General features: G+C 40.0%; 1 protein-coding gene across 1 annotated transcript; it reads right to left on the reverse strand.

The window, feature by feature from the left end:
* Positions 1–568: 568 nt before the first annotated feature.
* On the reverse strand, positions 569–14,583 carry LOC142790165 (uncharacterized). The gene is made up of 6 exons (XM_075885165.1): positions 14,469–14,583; positions 13,256–13,330; positions 9,755–9,816; positions 7,369–7,452; positions 4,008–4,109; positions 569–813 (listed from the first exon to the last, which is right to left on the reverse strand). Exons 2-6 carry the CDS (start codon positions 13,318–13,320, stop codon positions 809–811), a joined length of 318 nt encoding a protein of 105 aa, XP_075741280.1. The 5' UTR covers positions 13,321–13,330; positions 14,469–14,583; the 3' UTR covers positions 569–808.
* Between the last annotated feature and the right edge of the window lie 5,199 nt (positions 14,584–19,782).

Here is a 19,782-nt window from a genome sequence, read left to right on the forward strand (position 1 = left end):
ACAATTTCTCCCGCTTTTCTATTTTCCCAAGTCAACTTATTCTTCCTTTTATGGTCACCAAGCTCGGCTTGAAAGAGGGTTAACCGGCACAACTTCAGCATTGCATCGACAAGTGGCCTGATACGACTGTCACGTTCAAAACTACACCATCCCTCCACAACGGCGGTTCTCATACTGATGCTGTTGTTTTGGGGCGCAAAACCCAAGCGATTGCTATAATGTTATTCTAGCGAAAGGCCTTTCTAGAGAAAGCTCATCTTAGCGTAATGTTAATTTCGATGGTGTATGCTGAGGCAACGACGCGATGCTTCTCAAATGCTTTTTCACTATGTAGATTCAAGCCAAAGAAACAAATACCTTTTTGGGTTTTTGAAACGAGGCTGTAAACAACTTTGTTGGGTAGTATCTATCAAATATAACCCGGCCAAAATTAAACCCCTTCTTTTGTACAAGCGCACTTATGCTTTAATAAACCTCTCATATAAATTTCAGTGTCACAAGCATTTATTTAGGAACTTTTATCCAGTAGAGTTCCGCGATGAACATCATGCTCAAACAGTATCACACGTTTCTCCATGTATATATCGTATTTTGTGCTGATATTTGTAGGTGATGGAGGTCAAGAAGCGGCTTTGTTTATCAAAACTAAAAAAATAACTCAGAGTATTGAGGAACAATAATCAATATAATGTTATTCATTAATAGATACCACAGAAGCTCCCAAATAGCTCCCAAATGCGGGCCCAGCAACAGTGTTATTAAGCGAACTTGAAAGCTAGATGAAATATGGGCGTAATCAATGGTGGGTTCACCCTGCAATGCAAATGAAAATTCATTTGGTGACATGAATAAGAGTTTTAGCAATATTAATCAAGATGCGATCTTGCTAGTTGCACTGGTGAATATCAAGAAGAATCAATGTAAAAATGAAAACAAGTTTGCGTTTATTTACTACTAATCTACCAACCGGACAATTAAAAACATGCTAACGAGCTACCAAAATCTTGTTTACGCTAACTATAGGGTATTATACAGTTTTCAAAAAATACACACTGAAAGCATTTAACTTAGCGTGTAATTAAAGACTATAGAGCTACTTTGTATTCTTAGAATTGTGCGAATAAAGAACACTGTATTTATATAGCCTGATGGAGCAAATCTTCCAACTCAATAGTGTCACCGTTGTTATTTAATGGTGTTGAAAGGCTATAGATGAAAAAACAAAAGGAGTCACGTGCTTTGTGCGAAGCGCAAGCATGCCTACGTATACTCCCATTTCTTTTGTTTTCTATAGGACTACTGCAAATTACACATTGAGAAGGCAAACTAAAGATCGTCCATTCGCAGGACAAAACTGCAAGGAGTCGCTCTCACACTGTTGTTTGCTGGCGTCATTGCTGTGCGCGTCTATTCTGAGCACCTATACTGCAGCAAAGCCACACGATTGGCAACAATTTCGAACGTGACTTTAGTTAAAAGATTAAAGCCAGTCAGTCACGTAGGCATAAAAATTGATTATCTTTTATTGTTTCAAAAACCATGCATGTAAGACCATGTCTCATGTGCTAGTGTCGTATAAGCCCTTTGATATGCAAACAATAAAATTTTAACAATTCAAATGAGTTGAACAGCTCTACATGCTTTGCAAACAATAGAACTTTCTCAAGCAACGTATTTGAGAATAAATCTTTTGGTTTTGTTTTATTATACCAATAATTTCAAAGCCTAGAATAGAACTTTACCTAAATATTTTGCCTACACAAAAATACGGCTAACGTTCCATAGAGTAACTGCTTCTCAGCCAAGAGGCTAAGAATACAATTTGTAGTAAAGACATTACATAATGCTCTGGCGGCCATCTTGTCTAGACAGTAATGCGAAAACAACATTTTCGCCTGTCTGCACACTTATCTTACGTCTCTATCAGTAGGTTTGGTATTTTACATAAAACATGTGTAAAATAACTAGTGACAACAATGACAGGTTAACGTTTGATTGTACTCTCAATATAGGGCTTGAATGCTAAACTTTATGTAATAAATCAATTTTACACAATTACAATTTTTTATGCCTTTTCATTGCTTCATTGCGTCATAGACACCAGTTTTTCTCAATAAAGCCACCTTTGAAGCTTACTAGCGGGAGTCAGGTACCTCGATCACTTATTTGAGGCTGCACGAACCCCCATTTTGGAGCGTCGTTTGAGCGTTCTAATCTACTACGGAAAGGTAGAACAGTAGATAAAATTAGTAGATTAAATTCCCTACGGAAAGATCTAGTTTACCACGGGTGTCAAGCTGTGCGCGCTGAAAGTTTAATCACTCAGAAAAGCGCATAAATAATGGCAATGGTGTAAATGCTAGTTCTCACAGGAGACTGTACACGTGTGTGGTCCGCTATTAAAATTCAAGCAACAGCATTATTGCATATAGACAAAAATCGCTACTACCTTGAAACACAGTAAACTAACACATAAAGAAGTTTTGTTTTTGCCCCCTCCGCCAATTCATTTTTTTGTCTCGAATTTCAGGATAACCAGGCTGGAAGGTATGTAGAAGTGGCAAAATAGTGATAATAGCGGTGGTGTCCTGTGGGGTTTTGTAGAGCTGTACAATTCATCTGAGGCGTTTCTGGGCTACGCATGTTCTCTAATAGAAAAAAAAACTTGTTAAAAAAATCACGCATTTCTGCGTGCATCGCTGGCGAATGCTTTACTCTAGCACGTAAGAAAGCGTCAAAGTCATTTAAAGCGATCGCGTTGTTTTAAGCTATCAGTCTTTCCCTCTTTCTCGCCTGATTGCAATGTTATAACTTTCACTTATACATGATGCGTCGCAAGGAGTGCTGCTATCGGCATTCTTGTTGTTTTAGGCCAGCGTGGTGATCAGGTTTCGAGGGAATCGTAACACGTATACGGGCTAGTCCATGGCTCTTACTTGCTCCACTGTCTGGAGGCATTTTTTTGAAAATGTTGTGATTAGATGCATGCCATCTGGCTTGTCAGCAAGAGAAGCTACTGTCGCCTATTACAATAGCCAGAAGTAAAAAGCGGTAATACCAAAGTGTATAAGCAGGTGTCATGTTAAGCAATTTAGGCAATGCACTGAAATATTCGGGAAGAAAATAATCTACCTTAGGTAATAAATACAACGCTTTTGAGGCTCACGGGATCGAATCTCGGCTGCGCAGCTGCATTCCCGGTGGAGGCAGAAATGCTGTAGCCCCGTGGGCTCAGGTTTGGATGCACGCTAAAGAACCCCAGGTGGGCGAAATTTCCGGAGCCCTCCACTACGGCATCTCTCATAATCATATGGTGCTTTTTGGGTGTTAAACCCAACGTATCATATATGTCAACGCTTTTGAGGCGCTAAAAGATTTTGCCCTCCAATGAAAAAAAATAGGTTGCAGTCAAACAATGTACAATTGAAGATTTTGGTGCATAGGCATTTAATGCTGCAATCTTCAGGTATGTAAGAAGAAACTTCTGAATTCACCTAATTATGACAACGTACTTTATGCATCGTACCGTGTACAATGAACGTTGTGGTATTCTATGTGTGTATGCTCAATAGTTCTCGCCCTAGTATATTTTATTTATTATCAAAAAATTCCGGAGTATCTCGGCCCAGCCCTATAGGAAGTGTTTATGAGGATAAGTAAGAGTGATAAAGAATAAAAAGAAATTGGTGCAATGGTAGGTAGGGCGTCCGCGCTACCTATTACCGCAGACCGAGCGCTGATATGTTAGACTCCCCTGTAGCTAAAACTTCGGTAGCATTTTAGTCTGCTTTCGTTATCTTTGCTGTCATAATTAGGTAAAGTATTTTCATAGCAGAAATACGTCCGAGAAGTTTAGGAGGACCTTGGCATCAAAGAATGTCGTATTAAAACATTTTTAAGAGGAGACTTAGCTCACAACCTTCTTATGTGCAAAAAAATTATGACCATTAGCCAATTATTTCAACATAGCTCCTATATTAAAAGATTCATATTCGTGCTTCACTTACAGCATTTGCAGAAGCAAGAATGACCATCTAGCCTGCAAGTTGGTGGAGATCCACTGGGGCAACTTGAATTCTGTGCAGGTGGGCACGGATATTCCTTTTTTACTGCGTGCAACAAAAACAAAAAGACGGTGACTCAAAATATAATATTTATTTCAATTTGCTTCAATTTTCGATCGAGGCAGAAATGTTGTAGGCCCGTGTGCTCACGTTTGGGTGCACGTTAAAGAAACCCAGGTGGTCGAACTTTTCGGAGCCCTCCACTACGGCGTCTCTCCTAATCATATTGAAGTTTCGGGACGTCAAACGCCACATATTATCATCAGCATTATTGAAATTTTGGTGCTGGTACAAATTTTGATCACACAAAATCTGCTAATAGTTTTTTGTGATATTAATTACACTGCCAACAAATAACCACACTAAATTCTCGAAAATTCATTTCTTGGCAGAATTTTGACGTTTTTTCTACATAAATATGTTCACAACCACAACACACAGGTGTTCACAAGCATTTGTAACAAATTGGCAGATTGATGCATTTCTTCTGTCTCTTTCGCGAAGTTCTAAAAATTTCTAATTGAAAGCTGTTTCGAACCACAAAGTTTCTGAAAAAAAAATATTTTGTCATACATCAGACTCCCGACATTACTTTATGAAGCCACGTTCTCTTTATCTTTCGGTAAAAATGTTCCCTTCAGGCATCCTGTCAAAGTGGAAGACGGCTTTACTTCCTAAGCACTACGAACATGGCGAAAGAGTATCCTAGTCTTCGTATTATGACAGTAATAGTACTTAATTTTGACCCTATTGTTTGAGGCGTTAAACCCAACAGCTAATATTATTATGACTGTATCAAATCTTGTTTAGTTTACACTGTTTTTGAAATGGAAATGTGCGAAAAAAACCAATTTGCTTATCACTGAATATTTTCGGAAGCATTTCACGGGACTTCGCACTAAATAAAATTTTTTGCTTGATAACAACTGTAATCTCATCAAACGTCCCTTTTTTTATTCGCTATAGCAGCTATGAACCGCCGCTTAAAATGCAAGGGCTGCATGATGAACTGGCGTTAAGCGCTTCTTGATTTCATTGGTGATAGATGTCTAGTATACTAAATACTCTAAGCCACAATATTGACCACAATATTTGACAAGTCATTTTCCAGTGATCTCAACGTATGTGCAGTCTGAATTGCATCTATATGGAGCGGCCAGGCAGCCAATTCAGCCGCTGTTTTTAGCGCACAGTATACAGATACCAACGCCAGACTATAGGTAGTAGCACTGTGGGTATAGTAGGCTGCCATTGCGCTATATGAACGCGTGAACACAAGCTTGTAGCTAACGCCTGATAGCATATGCGCCAGCGCTCATAGGCAGGCCCTTCACTTCCCAAGATAAGTGGGACTCAATTTGTACCAAATGTGAAGCAAGACATATGATTTTATTCGATTATAGACATCAAATTGTCATTGTGCTTGCCTAGGATACAGGGAAAGCAAATCCGATGAGGTATCCCGCAGGTACCTTGAAACGAAGACTTGACAATTTTTCTGTTTCGTATTTCTTGTCGTCATGCGGCTCGTGTACTACACCTTTATTTAAGAAAGTCCGCTTTGAATGATCCCGACGCGTTGATTCAATCTACTTACGTATGACTATATCCTTTGAACCAACCTGTTACTGAATGTTTCGAAGTATTTAAGTGAATTTACCGCTCAACTGTCTGAAAGAATGCTGAAGTGGCAGAGATAATCAACCTAATGGCATTCAAGGGGTAAAAAACGCAAAAACTTCAGTGTATTTGTTACCCAGAAAATTACTCTAGGAAACACACCAGGAAATTCTTGGAGAATTATTCATACCGTATAAATATTCTTGTTATTGAAAGAGAAGAAACAACCGCCATGAAACGCCGGCTCTTTTTTACGTTGTGGAAATTGCAGGATTTATTTTCTTACACTTTTATGCCTTTCTATGCGTCCACGTATAAAATTGAAAATTATTGAATATTATATCTCTTACTTTCTGCTTATTTTATGCTGCTGGTACTTTTAGAATTGTTGATTGATTGATTTATTGATTGATATGTGTGATTTAACGTACCAAAACCACCATAAGATTGAGAGACGCCGTAGTGGAGGACTCTGAAAAGTTCGAATACCTGGGGTTCTTTAACGTGCACCCAAATCTGAGCACACGGGCCTACAACATTTCTCCACCATCGGAAATGGCCCCGCCGTGGTGGTCTAGTGGCTAAGGTACTCGGATGCTGACCCGCAGGTCGCGGGATTGGTTTCCGGCTGTGGCGGCTGCATTTCCGATGAGCGGAAATGTAGACCCGTGTATTCAGATTTGGGTGCACGTTAAAGAACCCGAGGAAGTCAAAATTTCCGGAGCCTTCTACTACGGCGTCTCTCAAAATCGTATGGTGGTTTAGGGACGTTAAACCACACATATCAATCAATCAAACCATCGGAAATGGAGCTGCTACAGCCAAGAACTGATTGAGGAACCTCATTTTAAGCTGTTATTGAATTCTACAACATTTTTATTTACAGATAAAAATATATGGCATGCAGCATATAAAAGGGCTTTTACGAAAAGTTCTGCAGGAAGTACAACATGTGCGACTGCCTGCATATTATACAAACTTCCAAAAAATATTTGCGATCTGGCCACTACAATGTGACTTCAATTGCAGGGGCGACAACATCCGTATGAACCTCTTAATATCTTCACAACATCTAAACTTCCTTTGGACGGCCTCACACGTTTTTCACAATACAAAAGCTTTCATTTGTTAACTCGTACATTTGTTACAATACAAACTCTAACATAACATGCATGAGTACACACATTTAGCGCTTGCGTGATAGTAGGTGGATTCAACGAGAAAATTATTGTAGTTTCTAATATCAGTAACAACTTGTTTTATATGCGTTTGTAGAAAAACTTTAGTTAAAAGGTGAGACATGAACAGGTGAACTCACTCAATAAAGCTCTGGCCCCCTCCTGCGCAATTTAGTTCAAGATTTAGCCTTTTTAACACACTGAGGACGAAAAAAACCCTTTTGTATTTTGATTTCATTAGGAGTAGAATCCAGGCTTCAGTGGGCTAGTGAGGTGAGGGCCCGAGTTGTATAAATCAAGTGTGGTGGAGGCTGGATGAAAAATTAGCTGATGATTAAGAAAAAAAATGACGACGTTATTTCGCTAGGTGTGAAGGTGGAAGAGAAGTGACTGTAAACCAGACAGTGACGGATCGTCCTTTTTTTTTTTTGCTTGACCACATTTACCTCAAAACTGCCAACTTGGTCTTTCCGTAAGAAGTTGCAAGGGGTGTGAAGCAAACTTACTGCATTGGCAAAAGCATTTTCCGTTTGAATTTTCCACGCAGAGACTTGCCGGTGGTTTCCTGCAGATTAGCCTACAAGAACCACCTGTAACGATAAAGATTAATGGTTTACTGGTATATGGCGTATTTCTAAAGTATTAAAAATGACACATCTTAAGGATCCCAGGAATCGCTTGCGCAATGCCGCTGTGCATTATCGCTTACTTTATAGTGGAGAGCTGGTCCAAATGGTAAATATCTGTCTGCGACTTTGTGCATTTCTCCTCCATAAAGATGCTTTACCGTGGTTTTGCACGCTTTACGCGAGGGCAATGTTTGCTTGTTATCTAATTTACTGTGCTATTAAAACTAGTGTTTCTAATGGCATCCCTGGAAAGCTGACGACATTCTCCATGTGCTTTTGTACACTTCAACATTTTGGCACGATTACTTACGTTGTTGCCTCGAAATGATTAACAGTCTTTCTTGGCCTAAAATAACATGGCAGTCTTTTGACAAGGAATGCGCTCAGAATGAATTTTAAAAAAGTTAAGGGACCCTAAAGCTTCGCCTTCAGGAATTGAACGCGATAGCGACATCCTGTGCCTAGTGCGTCTTTCGAACACTTTGCGAATGAAACCTTTTCGAATGGTCTATGCAACCACTATGCACGGCTTTAAGGGAATAGGCGCAGCAGCGTGTGTGCCTTTTGTATTGGGGTACCGGCTTTCCACCACGAAGCCAACATGGTAATCGCATAATCTCGCGCCTTCGCATTGAATGCTTGTACGGTGCATTATTACGGCAACATTTCATGTTGCATAGTGGAGCATGTATAAAGTACGCGTGTGTTTGCGAAGCATGAAAGCCACTTTCACTGCATTTCCAAAAACAGTAAGTTCTTTTCAATGTTTTCACAAGCTAAGGCGTGGTCGTATGGTAGAATATGCGCTTGCCACGTAAATGGCCGGGATCTGATCCCTACTGGTACCCAAACAACCCTTGTTCGGTCTCCACTTTGCACCAGTATTTTTCATCATTTATTTGAATCGTTCTCTATTTTCCGGTCAGGCATAAGGTGATTTTTTTTTCTCACAACGAACGACACCGGCGCCAACGCCGACGCCGAAATTTCTGTGCGAAATGATCTCTTTGACCCTTTCCCTTTAAAAACAGTATTTTTTCAATGACGAAGAGCTAAATGTGCCACATTGCTTATTTATAGTACTTTATTAGGCAGCACTGCTTCCTGTCACCACTTACCAGAAGCTTTATAGTCAGCTCAATTCATACTACATGAATTTCGCTTAATTTAACGGAATGAAAGCCTATGCAGCTATATATATAGACAGAGAGAAATAGAGAATAAAGGGAGGGAGGATGGTCAAGCTTGGCTCGGTTGGCTACCCTACACTTAGGGTGAGAGGAAGGGGGAACAATAGAAGAGAAAGAGACAAAGAGAAAAGAAGAGTTAGAAAGAGATTAATAAATAGCCACCTCAAGGCTACACATGCACTGTCTCACGCTGCTCTTTCACAAGCGCTCATGAAGTCTGGTTGTCCTTAAAGAGCACAAGAGAGCTTTTGTGACTTTGCGCGTACGAGAAACCATCTGCCAAGGTTCCAGGATTTTTTTTTCTGTTCAGCTGACGGAGCTTGGCTTCCATCACAGGTAGGCGCAATGCTGTAGTCAAAAGCGTATAATTTTAAACACTCTAGCGATACACCACCATCCCGACAGCGTATCACTCGAATACACACCAGCGAACATCACTCTTAAAAAAGCAGAGTTAAGTGGAGCTTTCACACAAGAACATGCGTGTGTATTTCGTGCACGAATCTGACTAAATTAGTTCTGATATTTCTTGAATTGACACTTGCGCTCACGCTTCTGCGCTTACAGTTTTAGCTAGTATAAATTAGAGGATAATATTTCTCGCATATTGAAGTACTTTTGCTTTTTAGCTTTAGCGCCATCAGTTTTTAACATAGCTAAGCATGTAACGAATATTTAAAATTCTCGAAACACATTGCTACTGTTTCCAACATTTCTACAAGCGGTGTTGCCTTATTCAAGTTTATTACCTTGACAAGTGTACGCTTCTTGTCGAAGCGCTAGTTATATACACTCCGTGTTAAAGAATATCTCATCTCTACAAGCTACAAAATATTCTCTATTACCTTTTTACGACTTATGAACTGCGTATTTATTACAACTGATCCAGTCTACTTCAAATATGACTTCCACTGATGCGTAAATTCCTGTGTGTATGGTGTCGATCGCAACACTGGCGGAATGGAAACGGTGAGATCCAAACCAGGCAGACTCCTTATACGAGTAACAAAGATTTAGACGAGGCCTACGTTTTCGGAAGGGACGTTTCAACAGGATAAGGATACAACACTCACGCATGTGTTCGTAGTCTTGTATTGAGTCCATGAACAAAGCTTTTCTCGACTTCTTCGGCCGTCTAGAAAATATATTGTGTTTGAATATTTAGTAACGGGTGAAAAGAAATATCACTGCAGTAGAGTTTTATGACAATTTCCAACCCATTGTACGACATCTAAGCAATTAGCTAACACGAAATTTTAATGATCGAACGTTTATAAAACTTTGACAAATTTTTCCTTTCAAGTTCAATATTGAACCTGAGGTTAAGTAATACATTTTTACAAACTCCTATTCTTACTCGCCTTCCGCGATGAGCTGCGTAGCCGGGAATAAAATGCTACATTTGCCTGAAGCCCAACTAACCATGGGCGTGGTGTTGTTTGCTCTGATGGGCATCAAATTAGGTGCATCTTTTGAAACGCAAACTCGGGTATCTACTCAGCTTTTAGAGACGATAGTAATTCTTTGGACACCTGAACGCAGAAAGTTTGCCTGGTCTACCTGTCTGTCACACGCGTCAGCTACCCGGCAAAAGTTTAAGCTTTCCTGAATGCCCAGCCTTCTTGAATTGGTGGCTGCACTCATACTTCTGAACATTGTCAATCAAAAAGCAACTATTACGCATATCTGAGGCACAAAATCAATACTTAATTAATAGATGGTATGTTTCTTTACTAGAAACTACATAGATATGTAATTCCAAAGACTCTAGTGTTTCTTACGCTGTGCACAAAAAAGCTTGCTCTCGACGATATACTGCTGCCACCTATCAGTGGCCCTTGGTTTTGCATAAGCTCATGTTTCCCGACACCACTGCCAGATGGCGTCCATATCTCACGCAATGCAGTCACTATTTTATCAATGCCAGCCCTTCGCAGCGAATTCAACATCAATGAGGCACTGGCTGAGGCAAGGCAAAACAAAAGGGTGGCTCAGCCGGCAGAAAAAAAATTTTGACAAAATTTGCAGCGCAGCACACAGATACTTCAGGGTTTCGGGACCATTCTTTATTTTTATTTTTACTTTTTTCGCGCCATTCTCTTAAATTTCTCTCGCATGCCTAACACTTTGATTGTAATTGCTGATTTGTCATTGTCAAAAATTCTGAATTATAAACAAGTTAACAACACGTTTTCAAACGAACTTTCATTCACAGTTTTACATTTGCCGCTCTCGTTTTCTTGAAATACAGAACTTCTGTGATTATAAACCTAGTCCTGCCATAAAAACTCTCATTGTTCTAGAATTTGTTGCATTTGGCGATTATTGGGGAGTGCTGTTTTTTCCTATATAAATGTTCAGTGCTTTGGTGTATGTGCAAATGTGGTACTAGAGCACACCTCTGTAATACGAGGTTTTACAGACGACTGCTCCGGAAAAACGGGAAAAATTGCCGAGGTGTAGTTTTGTGGGTATCCCTCACGAGTTTAACATTTGGTAATAAATGAACTTCAATATTTCGCGAATATTGTTTTATAGAAGAAATGAATCTTCAAAGTACAAACCTGCCATGGGTGGCTTAGCGCGTACACAAGACGAGAAAGAAAGCTCAACACCCAAAGGCACAATTCATTTCCGAAACCTGAATTAGCTCGAACTGGAACACTAGTCCGAAATGCTGCTGGATCGAGTTCTCCTCAGGTGTGTCTCCCATAGTGCAAGTCACAGTGGTAGAAGTGTATCTTTAATAATTGCGAGTTTATTGAACAATCAAATTCATTACTTATTTTATTGAAACTGATCCGTAGATAAAGCTAGTGTGTTGATCGACCTTCCCTTCCTTTTTGAAGGGACCAATTTGTCTCTATGAAGCAATATTTATGGAGCAGAAGTCGAGCGTGCGTGCTCTCGCTCCGTACCCAGACTCCTTATCCACAAGTCTTCAGATTATTGCGGAATACATTTAAAAAAGGGAAGCTGCATATGGCTAAGTTATGGAAGGTTGCGTCAGCCTACAAAACGTAGAAGAATTTTAGGGGGTTGACATGTATCATCTATACATGAAGGCCTCATCACAGCTTTTATTTCAGATGGGCTTGCACCTTCAGAGGTTTACCGCAAACGGCGATATACGATGAGATGACACAATAGTGTGCACTGAAGTGCCCTTGATTTCTCCAACCACCAGACGAGGCCTTTACGTTTGTCAGTTGTGTACCACGATAGGAGCGTTTTTGTTGATGGTAGCGATAATCCAAGACCTATCTACTGCCTTCATAATCAATAAATCTCTTTGTATCAAATCGTTGTGAGTTTTGGGAGCTCATGCACAATATTGTATCTCTCTGGCTCGATTATGCGCATCTCTTGCCATGGGTCTGAGCTCTTTTCCCATCGTGTTTGTGTGTGTGCTTTTCACTTGAATGTGTTTCTTTGCCTTTATGTGGAGGTCGTGTGTATAGGCCCTGGAGTAGGTAACACAATTTTTTTTCATATTTTCTTGTAACAAGTTGGAAGATGAAGCCTAAAAATAAATACACTAAGCTGATTTTACGGCCTCTTTCTTGGGCGCAGTACCGTCGTAGCAAGGAATGTGAAACTAGAAGTAGTGCAAAGGAAAGTGTTTGATTCAAGTATGCCTCTTCACCACTCTATTTTTTTCCACAGTCCTATCACTGCTAAATATTAAACATGACAGCATCATATTTAGGAAACATAACAGTATGGGCTTGATTGATTGATTGAGATGTTGGGTTTAACCTCCCAAAACCACCATATATTATGAGAGATGCCGTAGTAGAGGGCTCCGGAAATTTCGACCAACTGGGGTTCTCTAACGCAAGCTCAAACCTGAGCACACGGACCTACATTTCCGTCTCCATCGGAAATGCAGCCGCCACAGCCGGGATTCAATCTCGTGACCTGCGGGTCAGCAGCCGAGTACATTAGCCACTAGACCACCGTGTCGGGGCAATTATATTGGCTTATTTCCTCAACCTGGGTACAATATAATGGTAGTATGTGATTTAAAAAGCAGTTGTGTGCTTTGTCTACAATAAGAAGTGGTGAATAATTTTGCCGCAGTTTATTTTTACTTCTAAGTTTGCTAGAATGACACCAAAAATTACCAACCTTACATTGTGGAGTTCATAGTTATGGTGGATACAATATACATAAAAAAATAGTTTCTAAAATGTACTGTTCGCTGTTCAATTGAAACCATAAAACAGCTTGATATTTTCTTTGATGTTGCTGAATGTCTGTAAATAATGCATATTTCCACCATTATTAAATTGAAGTTTGACTTGAGTCATTTATGACGCGTTGGGAAAAACCGTTTGAAGCATCTCTTGTATTTATGCAATTTATCATTTTACTACAAATGCTGAATACTTTACGCATCTAGTTTAAACCTATTTCCCACAAGGGTTCTGGTTAATTAGAATTAGGCTAAGGGTATAGTAACTGCCTGCAAGTAGCGTATAGGTCACACAATGTGTTTCCTTCAAATGCTTTCGTTATAGTGCCATATGATGACGCTAATTTGAACAATTCAGTAGAAAATGACAACTTACCTGCATGAGACACCATAAAACATTAGCAATAACAACAAAACTGCTGTTGTAAATGAGTGTGCCATGCCCTCTGCACTGAAAACAAAAAGAAAAATATGTCTGGAACCTTTATTTACTTCCCACGTTCTATCTTTACGTATAAGCCTGGGTAGTAAGTACATCAAAACATATCAATGGTAAAAATATGTGGGGGAGAACGGGTAAAAGACGATTGATTAACGATACATTATTTGCAACCTGAATATTTGTTTCAGAATACGTGTTTGATAAATTCACCAAATTAGTGAACCTGGTAATGAAACTTCATCGCGATACCAAAGAACAAAACGATTTTTTGCGTATGAGTAAAGTACAATTTAGAAATTTCAGGAACACCACTCTTACACTGATACGACACCTAGTAAGCGAGAAAACGCGCTTAAAGAAAATATCAGTGGCAACGCCACTTTAAAATTGCCGCACTGAACAACGTAACATAAGAAATTTCGTAGGCGTCTACTAGGCCCTACGTAGATTATAATCGACAAAAGTGAAGCACATTGTAATCAGTGGGTGTCATAGACATAGCATATGAATTTTCCAAAACTTTCATCTCTCCGATGCCACGAAAATACAGAAAATACCTTTTTAAAGTTTTTTGAGTCTTGTGGCGAGATTTTGGTGCGCTATTTAAAAATGATACTTCAACGATGTATTTATTCAGTATTATTAAACTCATGTTAGCGAAACAACCGGCATTATAGTTCTCAGAGTGCAGTTTGTTCATCGAACCCACGTCCTTTTAACACGGTTTTTGGCGTTCGAGTTGTCCGTTCAAATTTGTTCTTTTGTACACCTATCTCCTTTCTAAAGAACACAGCAGAGTTATTAACAGATACTATGTAACGCATCTGCGCCAGCAGTGCAGTGTAGATAAGTCCGGCTAGTCAGATTTACATACTAAAACAAGCCTCTTTGCCTTGTTTTATTAGAATCACCAGGCTTTTATCCAAGTGTTTTACTATATATATGTAATATATTGCAAACTTTAGTAATAGTTAGAGAACTGGGACCGTAGACTTGACTAATAAACAAACACAAAACATTGTATTACGCTTGAAGAAAGTTGTCTGAGTGCGCAAATAAACACATTGTGTATAAAGAATAAACGTACTTCCGCGGTTACGTTACATTTGATGCCGTGTGCTACGTCTACTAGGGTTAGAATATTTACCTGACTTCTTTATTTTAACGGTCCGTTACACGTTCCATATATCCATTCATTGGTCATGTAGAGGCCATTTCAGCAGGTGTTCTTTTGCTCCAGCTGTTTCGAATTTGCGAGAACACACCGGTCGGTGCAAAATCGACTTTTTAAAAACTGTTCAAAGGACAGAAACATATGGAAATTTACACAATAAATATCTATGTGGGCATTGTTCTTTTATGGTTCTTTACATCATAGCAAAGTACTTTCTTTCTTTTTTCTCTGGTATGTTACTTCTATCTCTGTGCTAAATCGGTAGGAATTACAATGGTCACTTCGCCTTTAGGTGAAAACTGCGTAGCAGTAATAGAAGCCGAACAATCGCATTTCTTAAGCGAAAGGTACATAGAAGTGCCGAAAAGTGCTCACATAATGAATTTATTTTGTAAAATATAATGAAATATAAACAGAAACATTGAGTTACGCACAAACTCTAAACACATAATCCGCTAATATTTGTAGTGATAATAATTATATGTTCAGAAATACTAGGCAAATACAAAATTTGGTGCAATGACCAGCATCACTGTTCCATCAGCCATGGCAGCTGATTATTCCCTACCTACGCTGTAAACCCAGATGGGTGGAACATTTGGCAATTTCTAGTGGCACTCTGAAGCAGGTATGAAACATTGTAAAGAAAACGTGTGCGATGGATCAAGCAATGTTTGCTATTTTTGTTAGCTCCACTGGAGATACCGAATCCTAGAATATGAGTTGAAACTCGGTTGAAAAAATCGAGAAGTGGACTTATCTTCATCTAGTCAGCAACTATAGAAAAGTCTGCTTGTTGTAGCGCTGACTCTAATGGCATTAGCTACATAGCTTTCTCACAAAACAATGCATAAGGCTCCCTAGAAAGCAGTTCTAGCTGGTCTATTTAAATTTTGGAGTAGGTCAGATGGAATTATGGGTTTGTAGGAAGGTGGTCAACTTATGTGGTACATTGCGGGAGAAAGGCTTCAGTAGTTTGCTAAAGACGTGCGAGCTTCTCAGTGAGAGCTACCTACTTTTCAGCAAACATCGTAACCTCACATTGAAGTAGAGACCTTCCTCGGGGATGTGCTGCCTGCTTGCGCATGTTGTAGGTGATGGCTGTGTTTGATGTCGATGTTTAAAAATCTAAGCTTCATGCAGCTTATTGCTCTGAGAATACATACGAAGACTGACACCGTGCTCTGTTGCATGCGTGATGCACTCCGGCACCGAGCGCTGGCCTACAATTAAAAAAAAAACTCTTTAAAAACAGCGGCTATCTTGCAGTGCTTTCAAGTGTTGCCCGGCAAACACCCTCAGCCAAAATGCTCTACACTTCATCACAACTACAGTGTAGATGACATTCTTAAGTTTCGGTTTCAGTGCGCGTTACCTATACCGAAGCATTTGTCATAGCCGCTGTCCTCTCAAGCAAGCCTATACGAGAGTTATGTCAAATTTTTCCTAGATGTGGGCCTCGAACTTAACGTGATGTGGAAACCCGTCTATAGCAACTGATTCATCTCATTCGAAAGCTGCCGTAGATACAACAACAGCGGTTTCAAGCTGTACTCGAAAGCAAAATTTGAGCTTTAATTTATTGATATGTGGGGTTTAACGTCACAGAACAACCATATGAATATCTGAATTTTCTTAAGGGCACAAAATAATGAGCACACTGGCCTACAGCAGTTTCACTTCCATCAAAAATACAGCCGCAGCAGCAGGGATTCAATCTCGCAGCTTGCGGGTCAGCAGCGAACTACTTTAGCCACTACCCACCGCGACGGGGCGAGATAACGAGGTTTAATACTATTTATATCGCTACTGATTTTAAAGAATATATTTTAAGTGTGAGTAGGCATTTAGGGAGAAGCGCTACAAAAAGACATAGACACTTTAAATATTTTATAAAAGGTATTCTTTACCTCAATATCATGCTCATATTTCGAACTGCACGATAGGAATGAAAAAAAAGAAATTTATGTAATTGTCTAAGATTCCGTATCTAATATTTACAGCGGGGGTTTTGCGCCAGAAAACCACCCTATAATCATGAAGAAAGCCCCAGTGGTAGGCTCCGGAAATTGGGGCCATATAATGCTATTCAACTAGCCATTGCATTGCACAGTAGTTCGACCTGTGTTGTTTCACTTCCAGTGAGATAAAACAGCCGCAGCCTTGACCAAGCCTGTGACCTTCGGGTCAGCAGACAAGCACCATTGCTGGTACACCACAGCGCCGGAAATGTTCAAGCTATTAATATGTTGCATGTTACGGTTAGTGCGCTTTTTATAGTATGCCTGAAATATGTTTTTCTTGTGAGATTCATGGTGCGGTGTCATCCAACTTCGATGCAAAAACAAGCTTCTTGTTGGTTTCCTCTGTGTGCCATGACACTCCACACGAACGGTCGGACACAGCAAACGTTTAGAATAGATTTTAATTTACCTCCTAAGTGAACCTAAACATTCATGTGTAAGGCTGTGTATGCACAACCCCCTCAGGCGACTATAGAAGTGGCCCCCTTACCTCCGTCCCGTGCTCACGCTTATTCTAATGAGGGGAGAGACCTCAGGAGACCTCCGTCACGTACTTACCAACGAAGCTTCGAGGCGGTCACACGTTTGTTTTAGAGGTGCTTTTGCGGCACGTGTGTGCGAGAAAACCAGCGAGAGCAGATGATAGTCTGTCCGACGTGCGTCTTAGCCTTGTGTGTCTAAGTGACCAAGCTACAGTTCAACGTCACTACCCGATTCTGCGCCCAAGAACCAAACTGAAAATGCTCAGCATAAAAAAAGCAATGTTAATTTATTTATCGAGCATAAATCAATCTTGGCGCGTGTATCATGCTTACTGTAGCTATAACAAACGCTTAGAGCGAAGAACACTCAAGCAACAGTAATGGTGGCACCACACCTTTAACTTTTGGCCAGCCACTTAGAGGAAAGGTAAACAATGAAGCAGTGTTTCTTAAACCCGCCTATCAAAACTCGTGTGTAACATAATCATAATACCGTTGATATGACCGGACTGTACAGTTCTTCTAAGATGCACTATCACGTAAGACGATGTTCAATATATATTGAGTGAAGCGCTCACGATAACGTATGCTCTGTTCAAACATTATGAACATCATGATGAGAGCTGTTAGCGTATATAGGCAGCGGAAACGCCAGCAGGCTCCAACATCGTCAATCTATTATCGTAGTCACGTTGATCTCTGGACGTGCTGCATTTTGCATGTTTCGGTGCGCGCCATACAACTAGTGTGGTGAAAGCATGGGCCCTTTTAGGCGTCACAACAGAGAAATCAGAAAAATCCAACTCGGGAAAAACCAAGAAAATGGGTGCTAAAAAAAGCCTCAAAGGTGTAAAAGTGCCGTTCGCGTTCACTTGTGTTCTTCAACACGTGGTTAAGAACCAGCCATTATCTTTTTTACCTTAATTGTATGGTGGTTTCGGGACGTTAAACCCCACAGATCAATCTTTTTTACCTCAGTCGGTGCAATGCTTCTTGCCACTCACTCACCGGAAACCTCGTGTGAATAAAGTTTGCTGAAATGCCCCCGGGATCAGAAGCACTTTCAAGCTTTTCGCATACAAACTAATGCACTGCTTTTGACTAGTACGACATTGATGACGCATTTTTTGTGGAACTGAATGGCGTTATCTTGTGACATTATTATACCACCATAGTGATGTCACAGATTATAGCGAAATGATAACTTTATTTTGCATTTTTAGCGTGGGCCATAACGACCGCTTTTTAGTGTGTTGCGGTTGCTACGCAAGTCTCATACATGTCGCATATCGGCCACTTAAATATAAGGCACATTATTTCTGTAAATTCTGTCCATATATGACTTATGTGTATAATAATTATGCTTTAGTTAAAAAATTGATGATTGATATATATGTGAGGTTTAATGTCCCGAAAGTTTAGTTAAGAAATTAACGTGAACTGAAATAATGATAAAAGAAGAAATCCCAACGAAGTAATGCGAACGCATACTGCCGTTCATAGTACGAACAATACTAAGAGCATTCAATAAGAAACAGCGCCTCATCATTGAACAAACCGCCATTAAAGCGTTAAGAAGTTGCTATCTCATAACATCAAAACTACACCTACCCAGTTTTTGTGAGGACAAAGATATATAATTTAAAGACTAGTGCGATAAAGAAAACGGCATTGACCTTGTTGACCGGACGAATGGAAATAATAAAAAAAGTTGGCTGATCCCAAGTTCAGTGAAAATAGGTATGAGAATCATTAATTAGCAAGATTGTTATGTCTCTTTAAAATCAGCACAACATTAAGAGGTGGACGTAAATTATGTCATACATGACTTCCATGTCATGATTATAATATGTGCGCCTGGTTTTGTGTTTGTCGTCCATTCGTGTCACATACTACCAAATTTTGTACATGTGATGCTAGCAAAACGACCGTGAGCGAAATATGAGCGTTGCTTGTAGTCATGTTTCACATGACACACATGTCTTAATTATCATGTTTCGACATGTCCCTTACCTTCGTCGTCAATTAAAGTCGAGTAACCAAATTTGTTGTGAAGCTAGCGAAATGGCCGCGAGTGCCCTATGAGTGTAGCATGTAGTCATTTTTTACATGACACGCATATTATGGTTATCATGTTTGGACGTGTCATTTACCTTCGTCGTTCGGTTATATCACGTTTTACACAGTTTCGTACAGGTGAAGCTAGCGAAACCACCGCGAGCACATCATGAATGTGGTATGTACTCATGTTCTTACATGACACACAAGTAATGGTTATCATGTATGCATCAGTCATATACCTTCGTCATCCATTCGCGTCATGTAACACCAAATTTGGCACATGCGAAGCTAGCGAAACGGCCGCAACCGCATCACGAGCATGGTATGTAGTCATGTTCCTAGATGACACGCATGTCATAATTTTCATGTCTGCAACACTCACGTACTTTCGTCATTCATTCACGTCCCGTAATAGCAGATTTGGTACATGTGAAGCTAGCGAAATGACCGCGAGTGCAGCATGACCATGGCGTGTAGTCATGGCTTACATGACTTGCTTTTTATGATTTCCACTTTAGGACCTTTCACTTCTGTTTGCATGCCATACCATACCTTTTTTGCAATATGTCATGCGAAGGAAACCACTGCAAGAGCAGCAAGACCATGACATGCATATCATGACATTCATGGCATACACGTCATGCAGCCATGCATGACGTTATGTTCGCCATGCAGTCATTGTTTGCCATACCGATTTCGGAATGGATTCGTTTATCAGAA

Source organism: Rhipicephalus microplus, unplaced genomic scaffold (genome assembly GCF_043290135.1).
Source record: "Rhipicephalus microplus isolate Deutch F79 unplaced genomic scaffold, USDA_Rmic scaffold_75, whole genome shotgun sequence".
Lineage (NCBI taxonomy): Eukaryota > Metazoa > Arthropoda > Arachnida > Ixodida > Ixodidae > Rhipicephalus > Rhipicephalus microplus.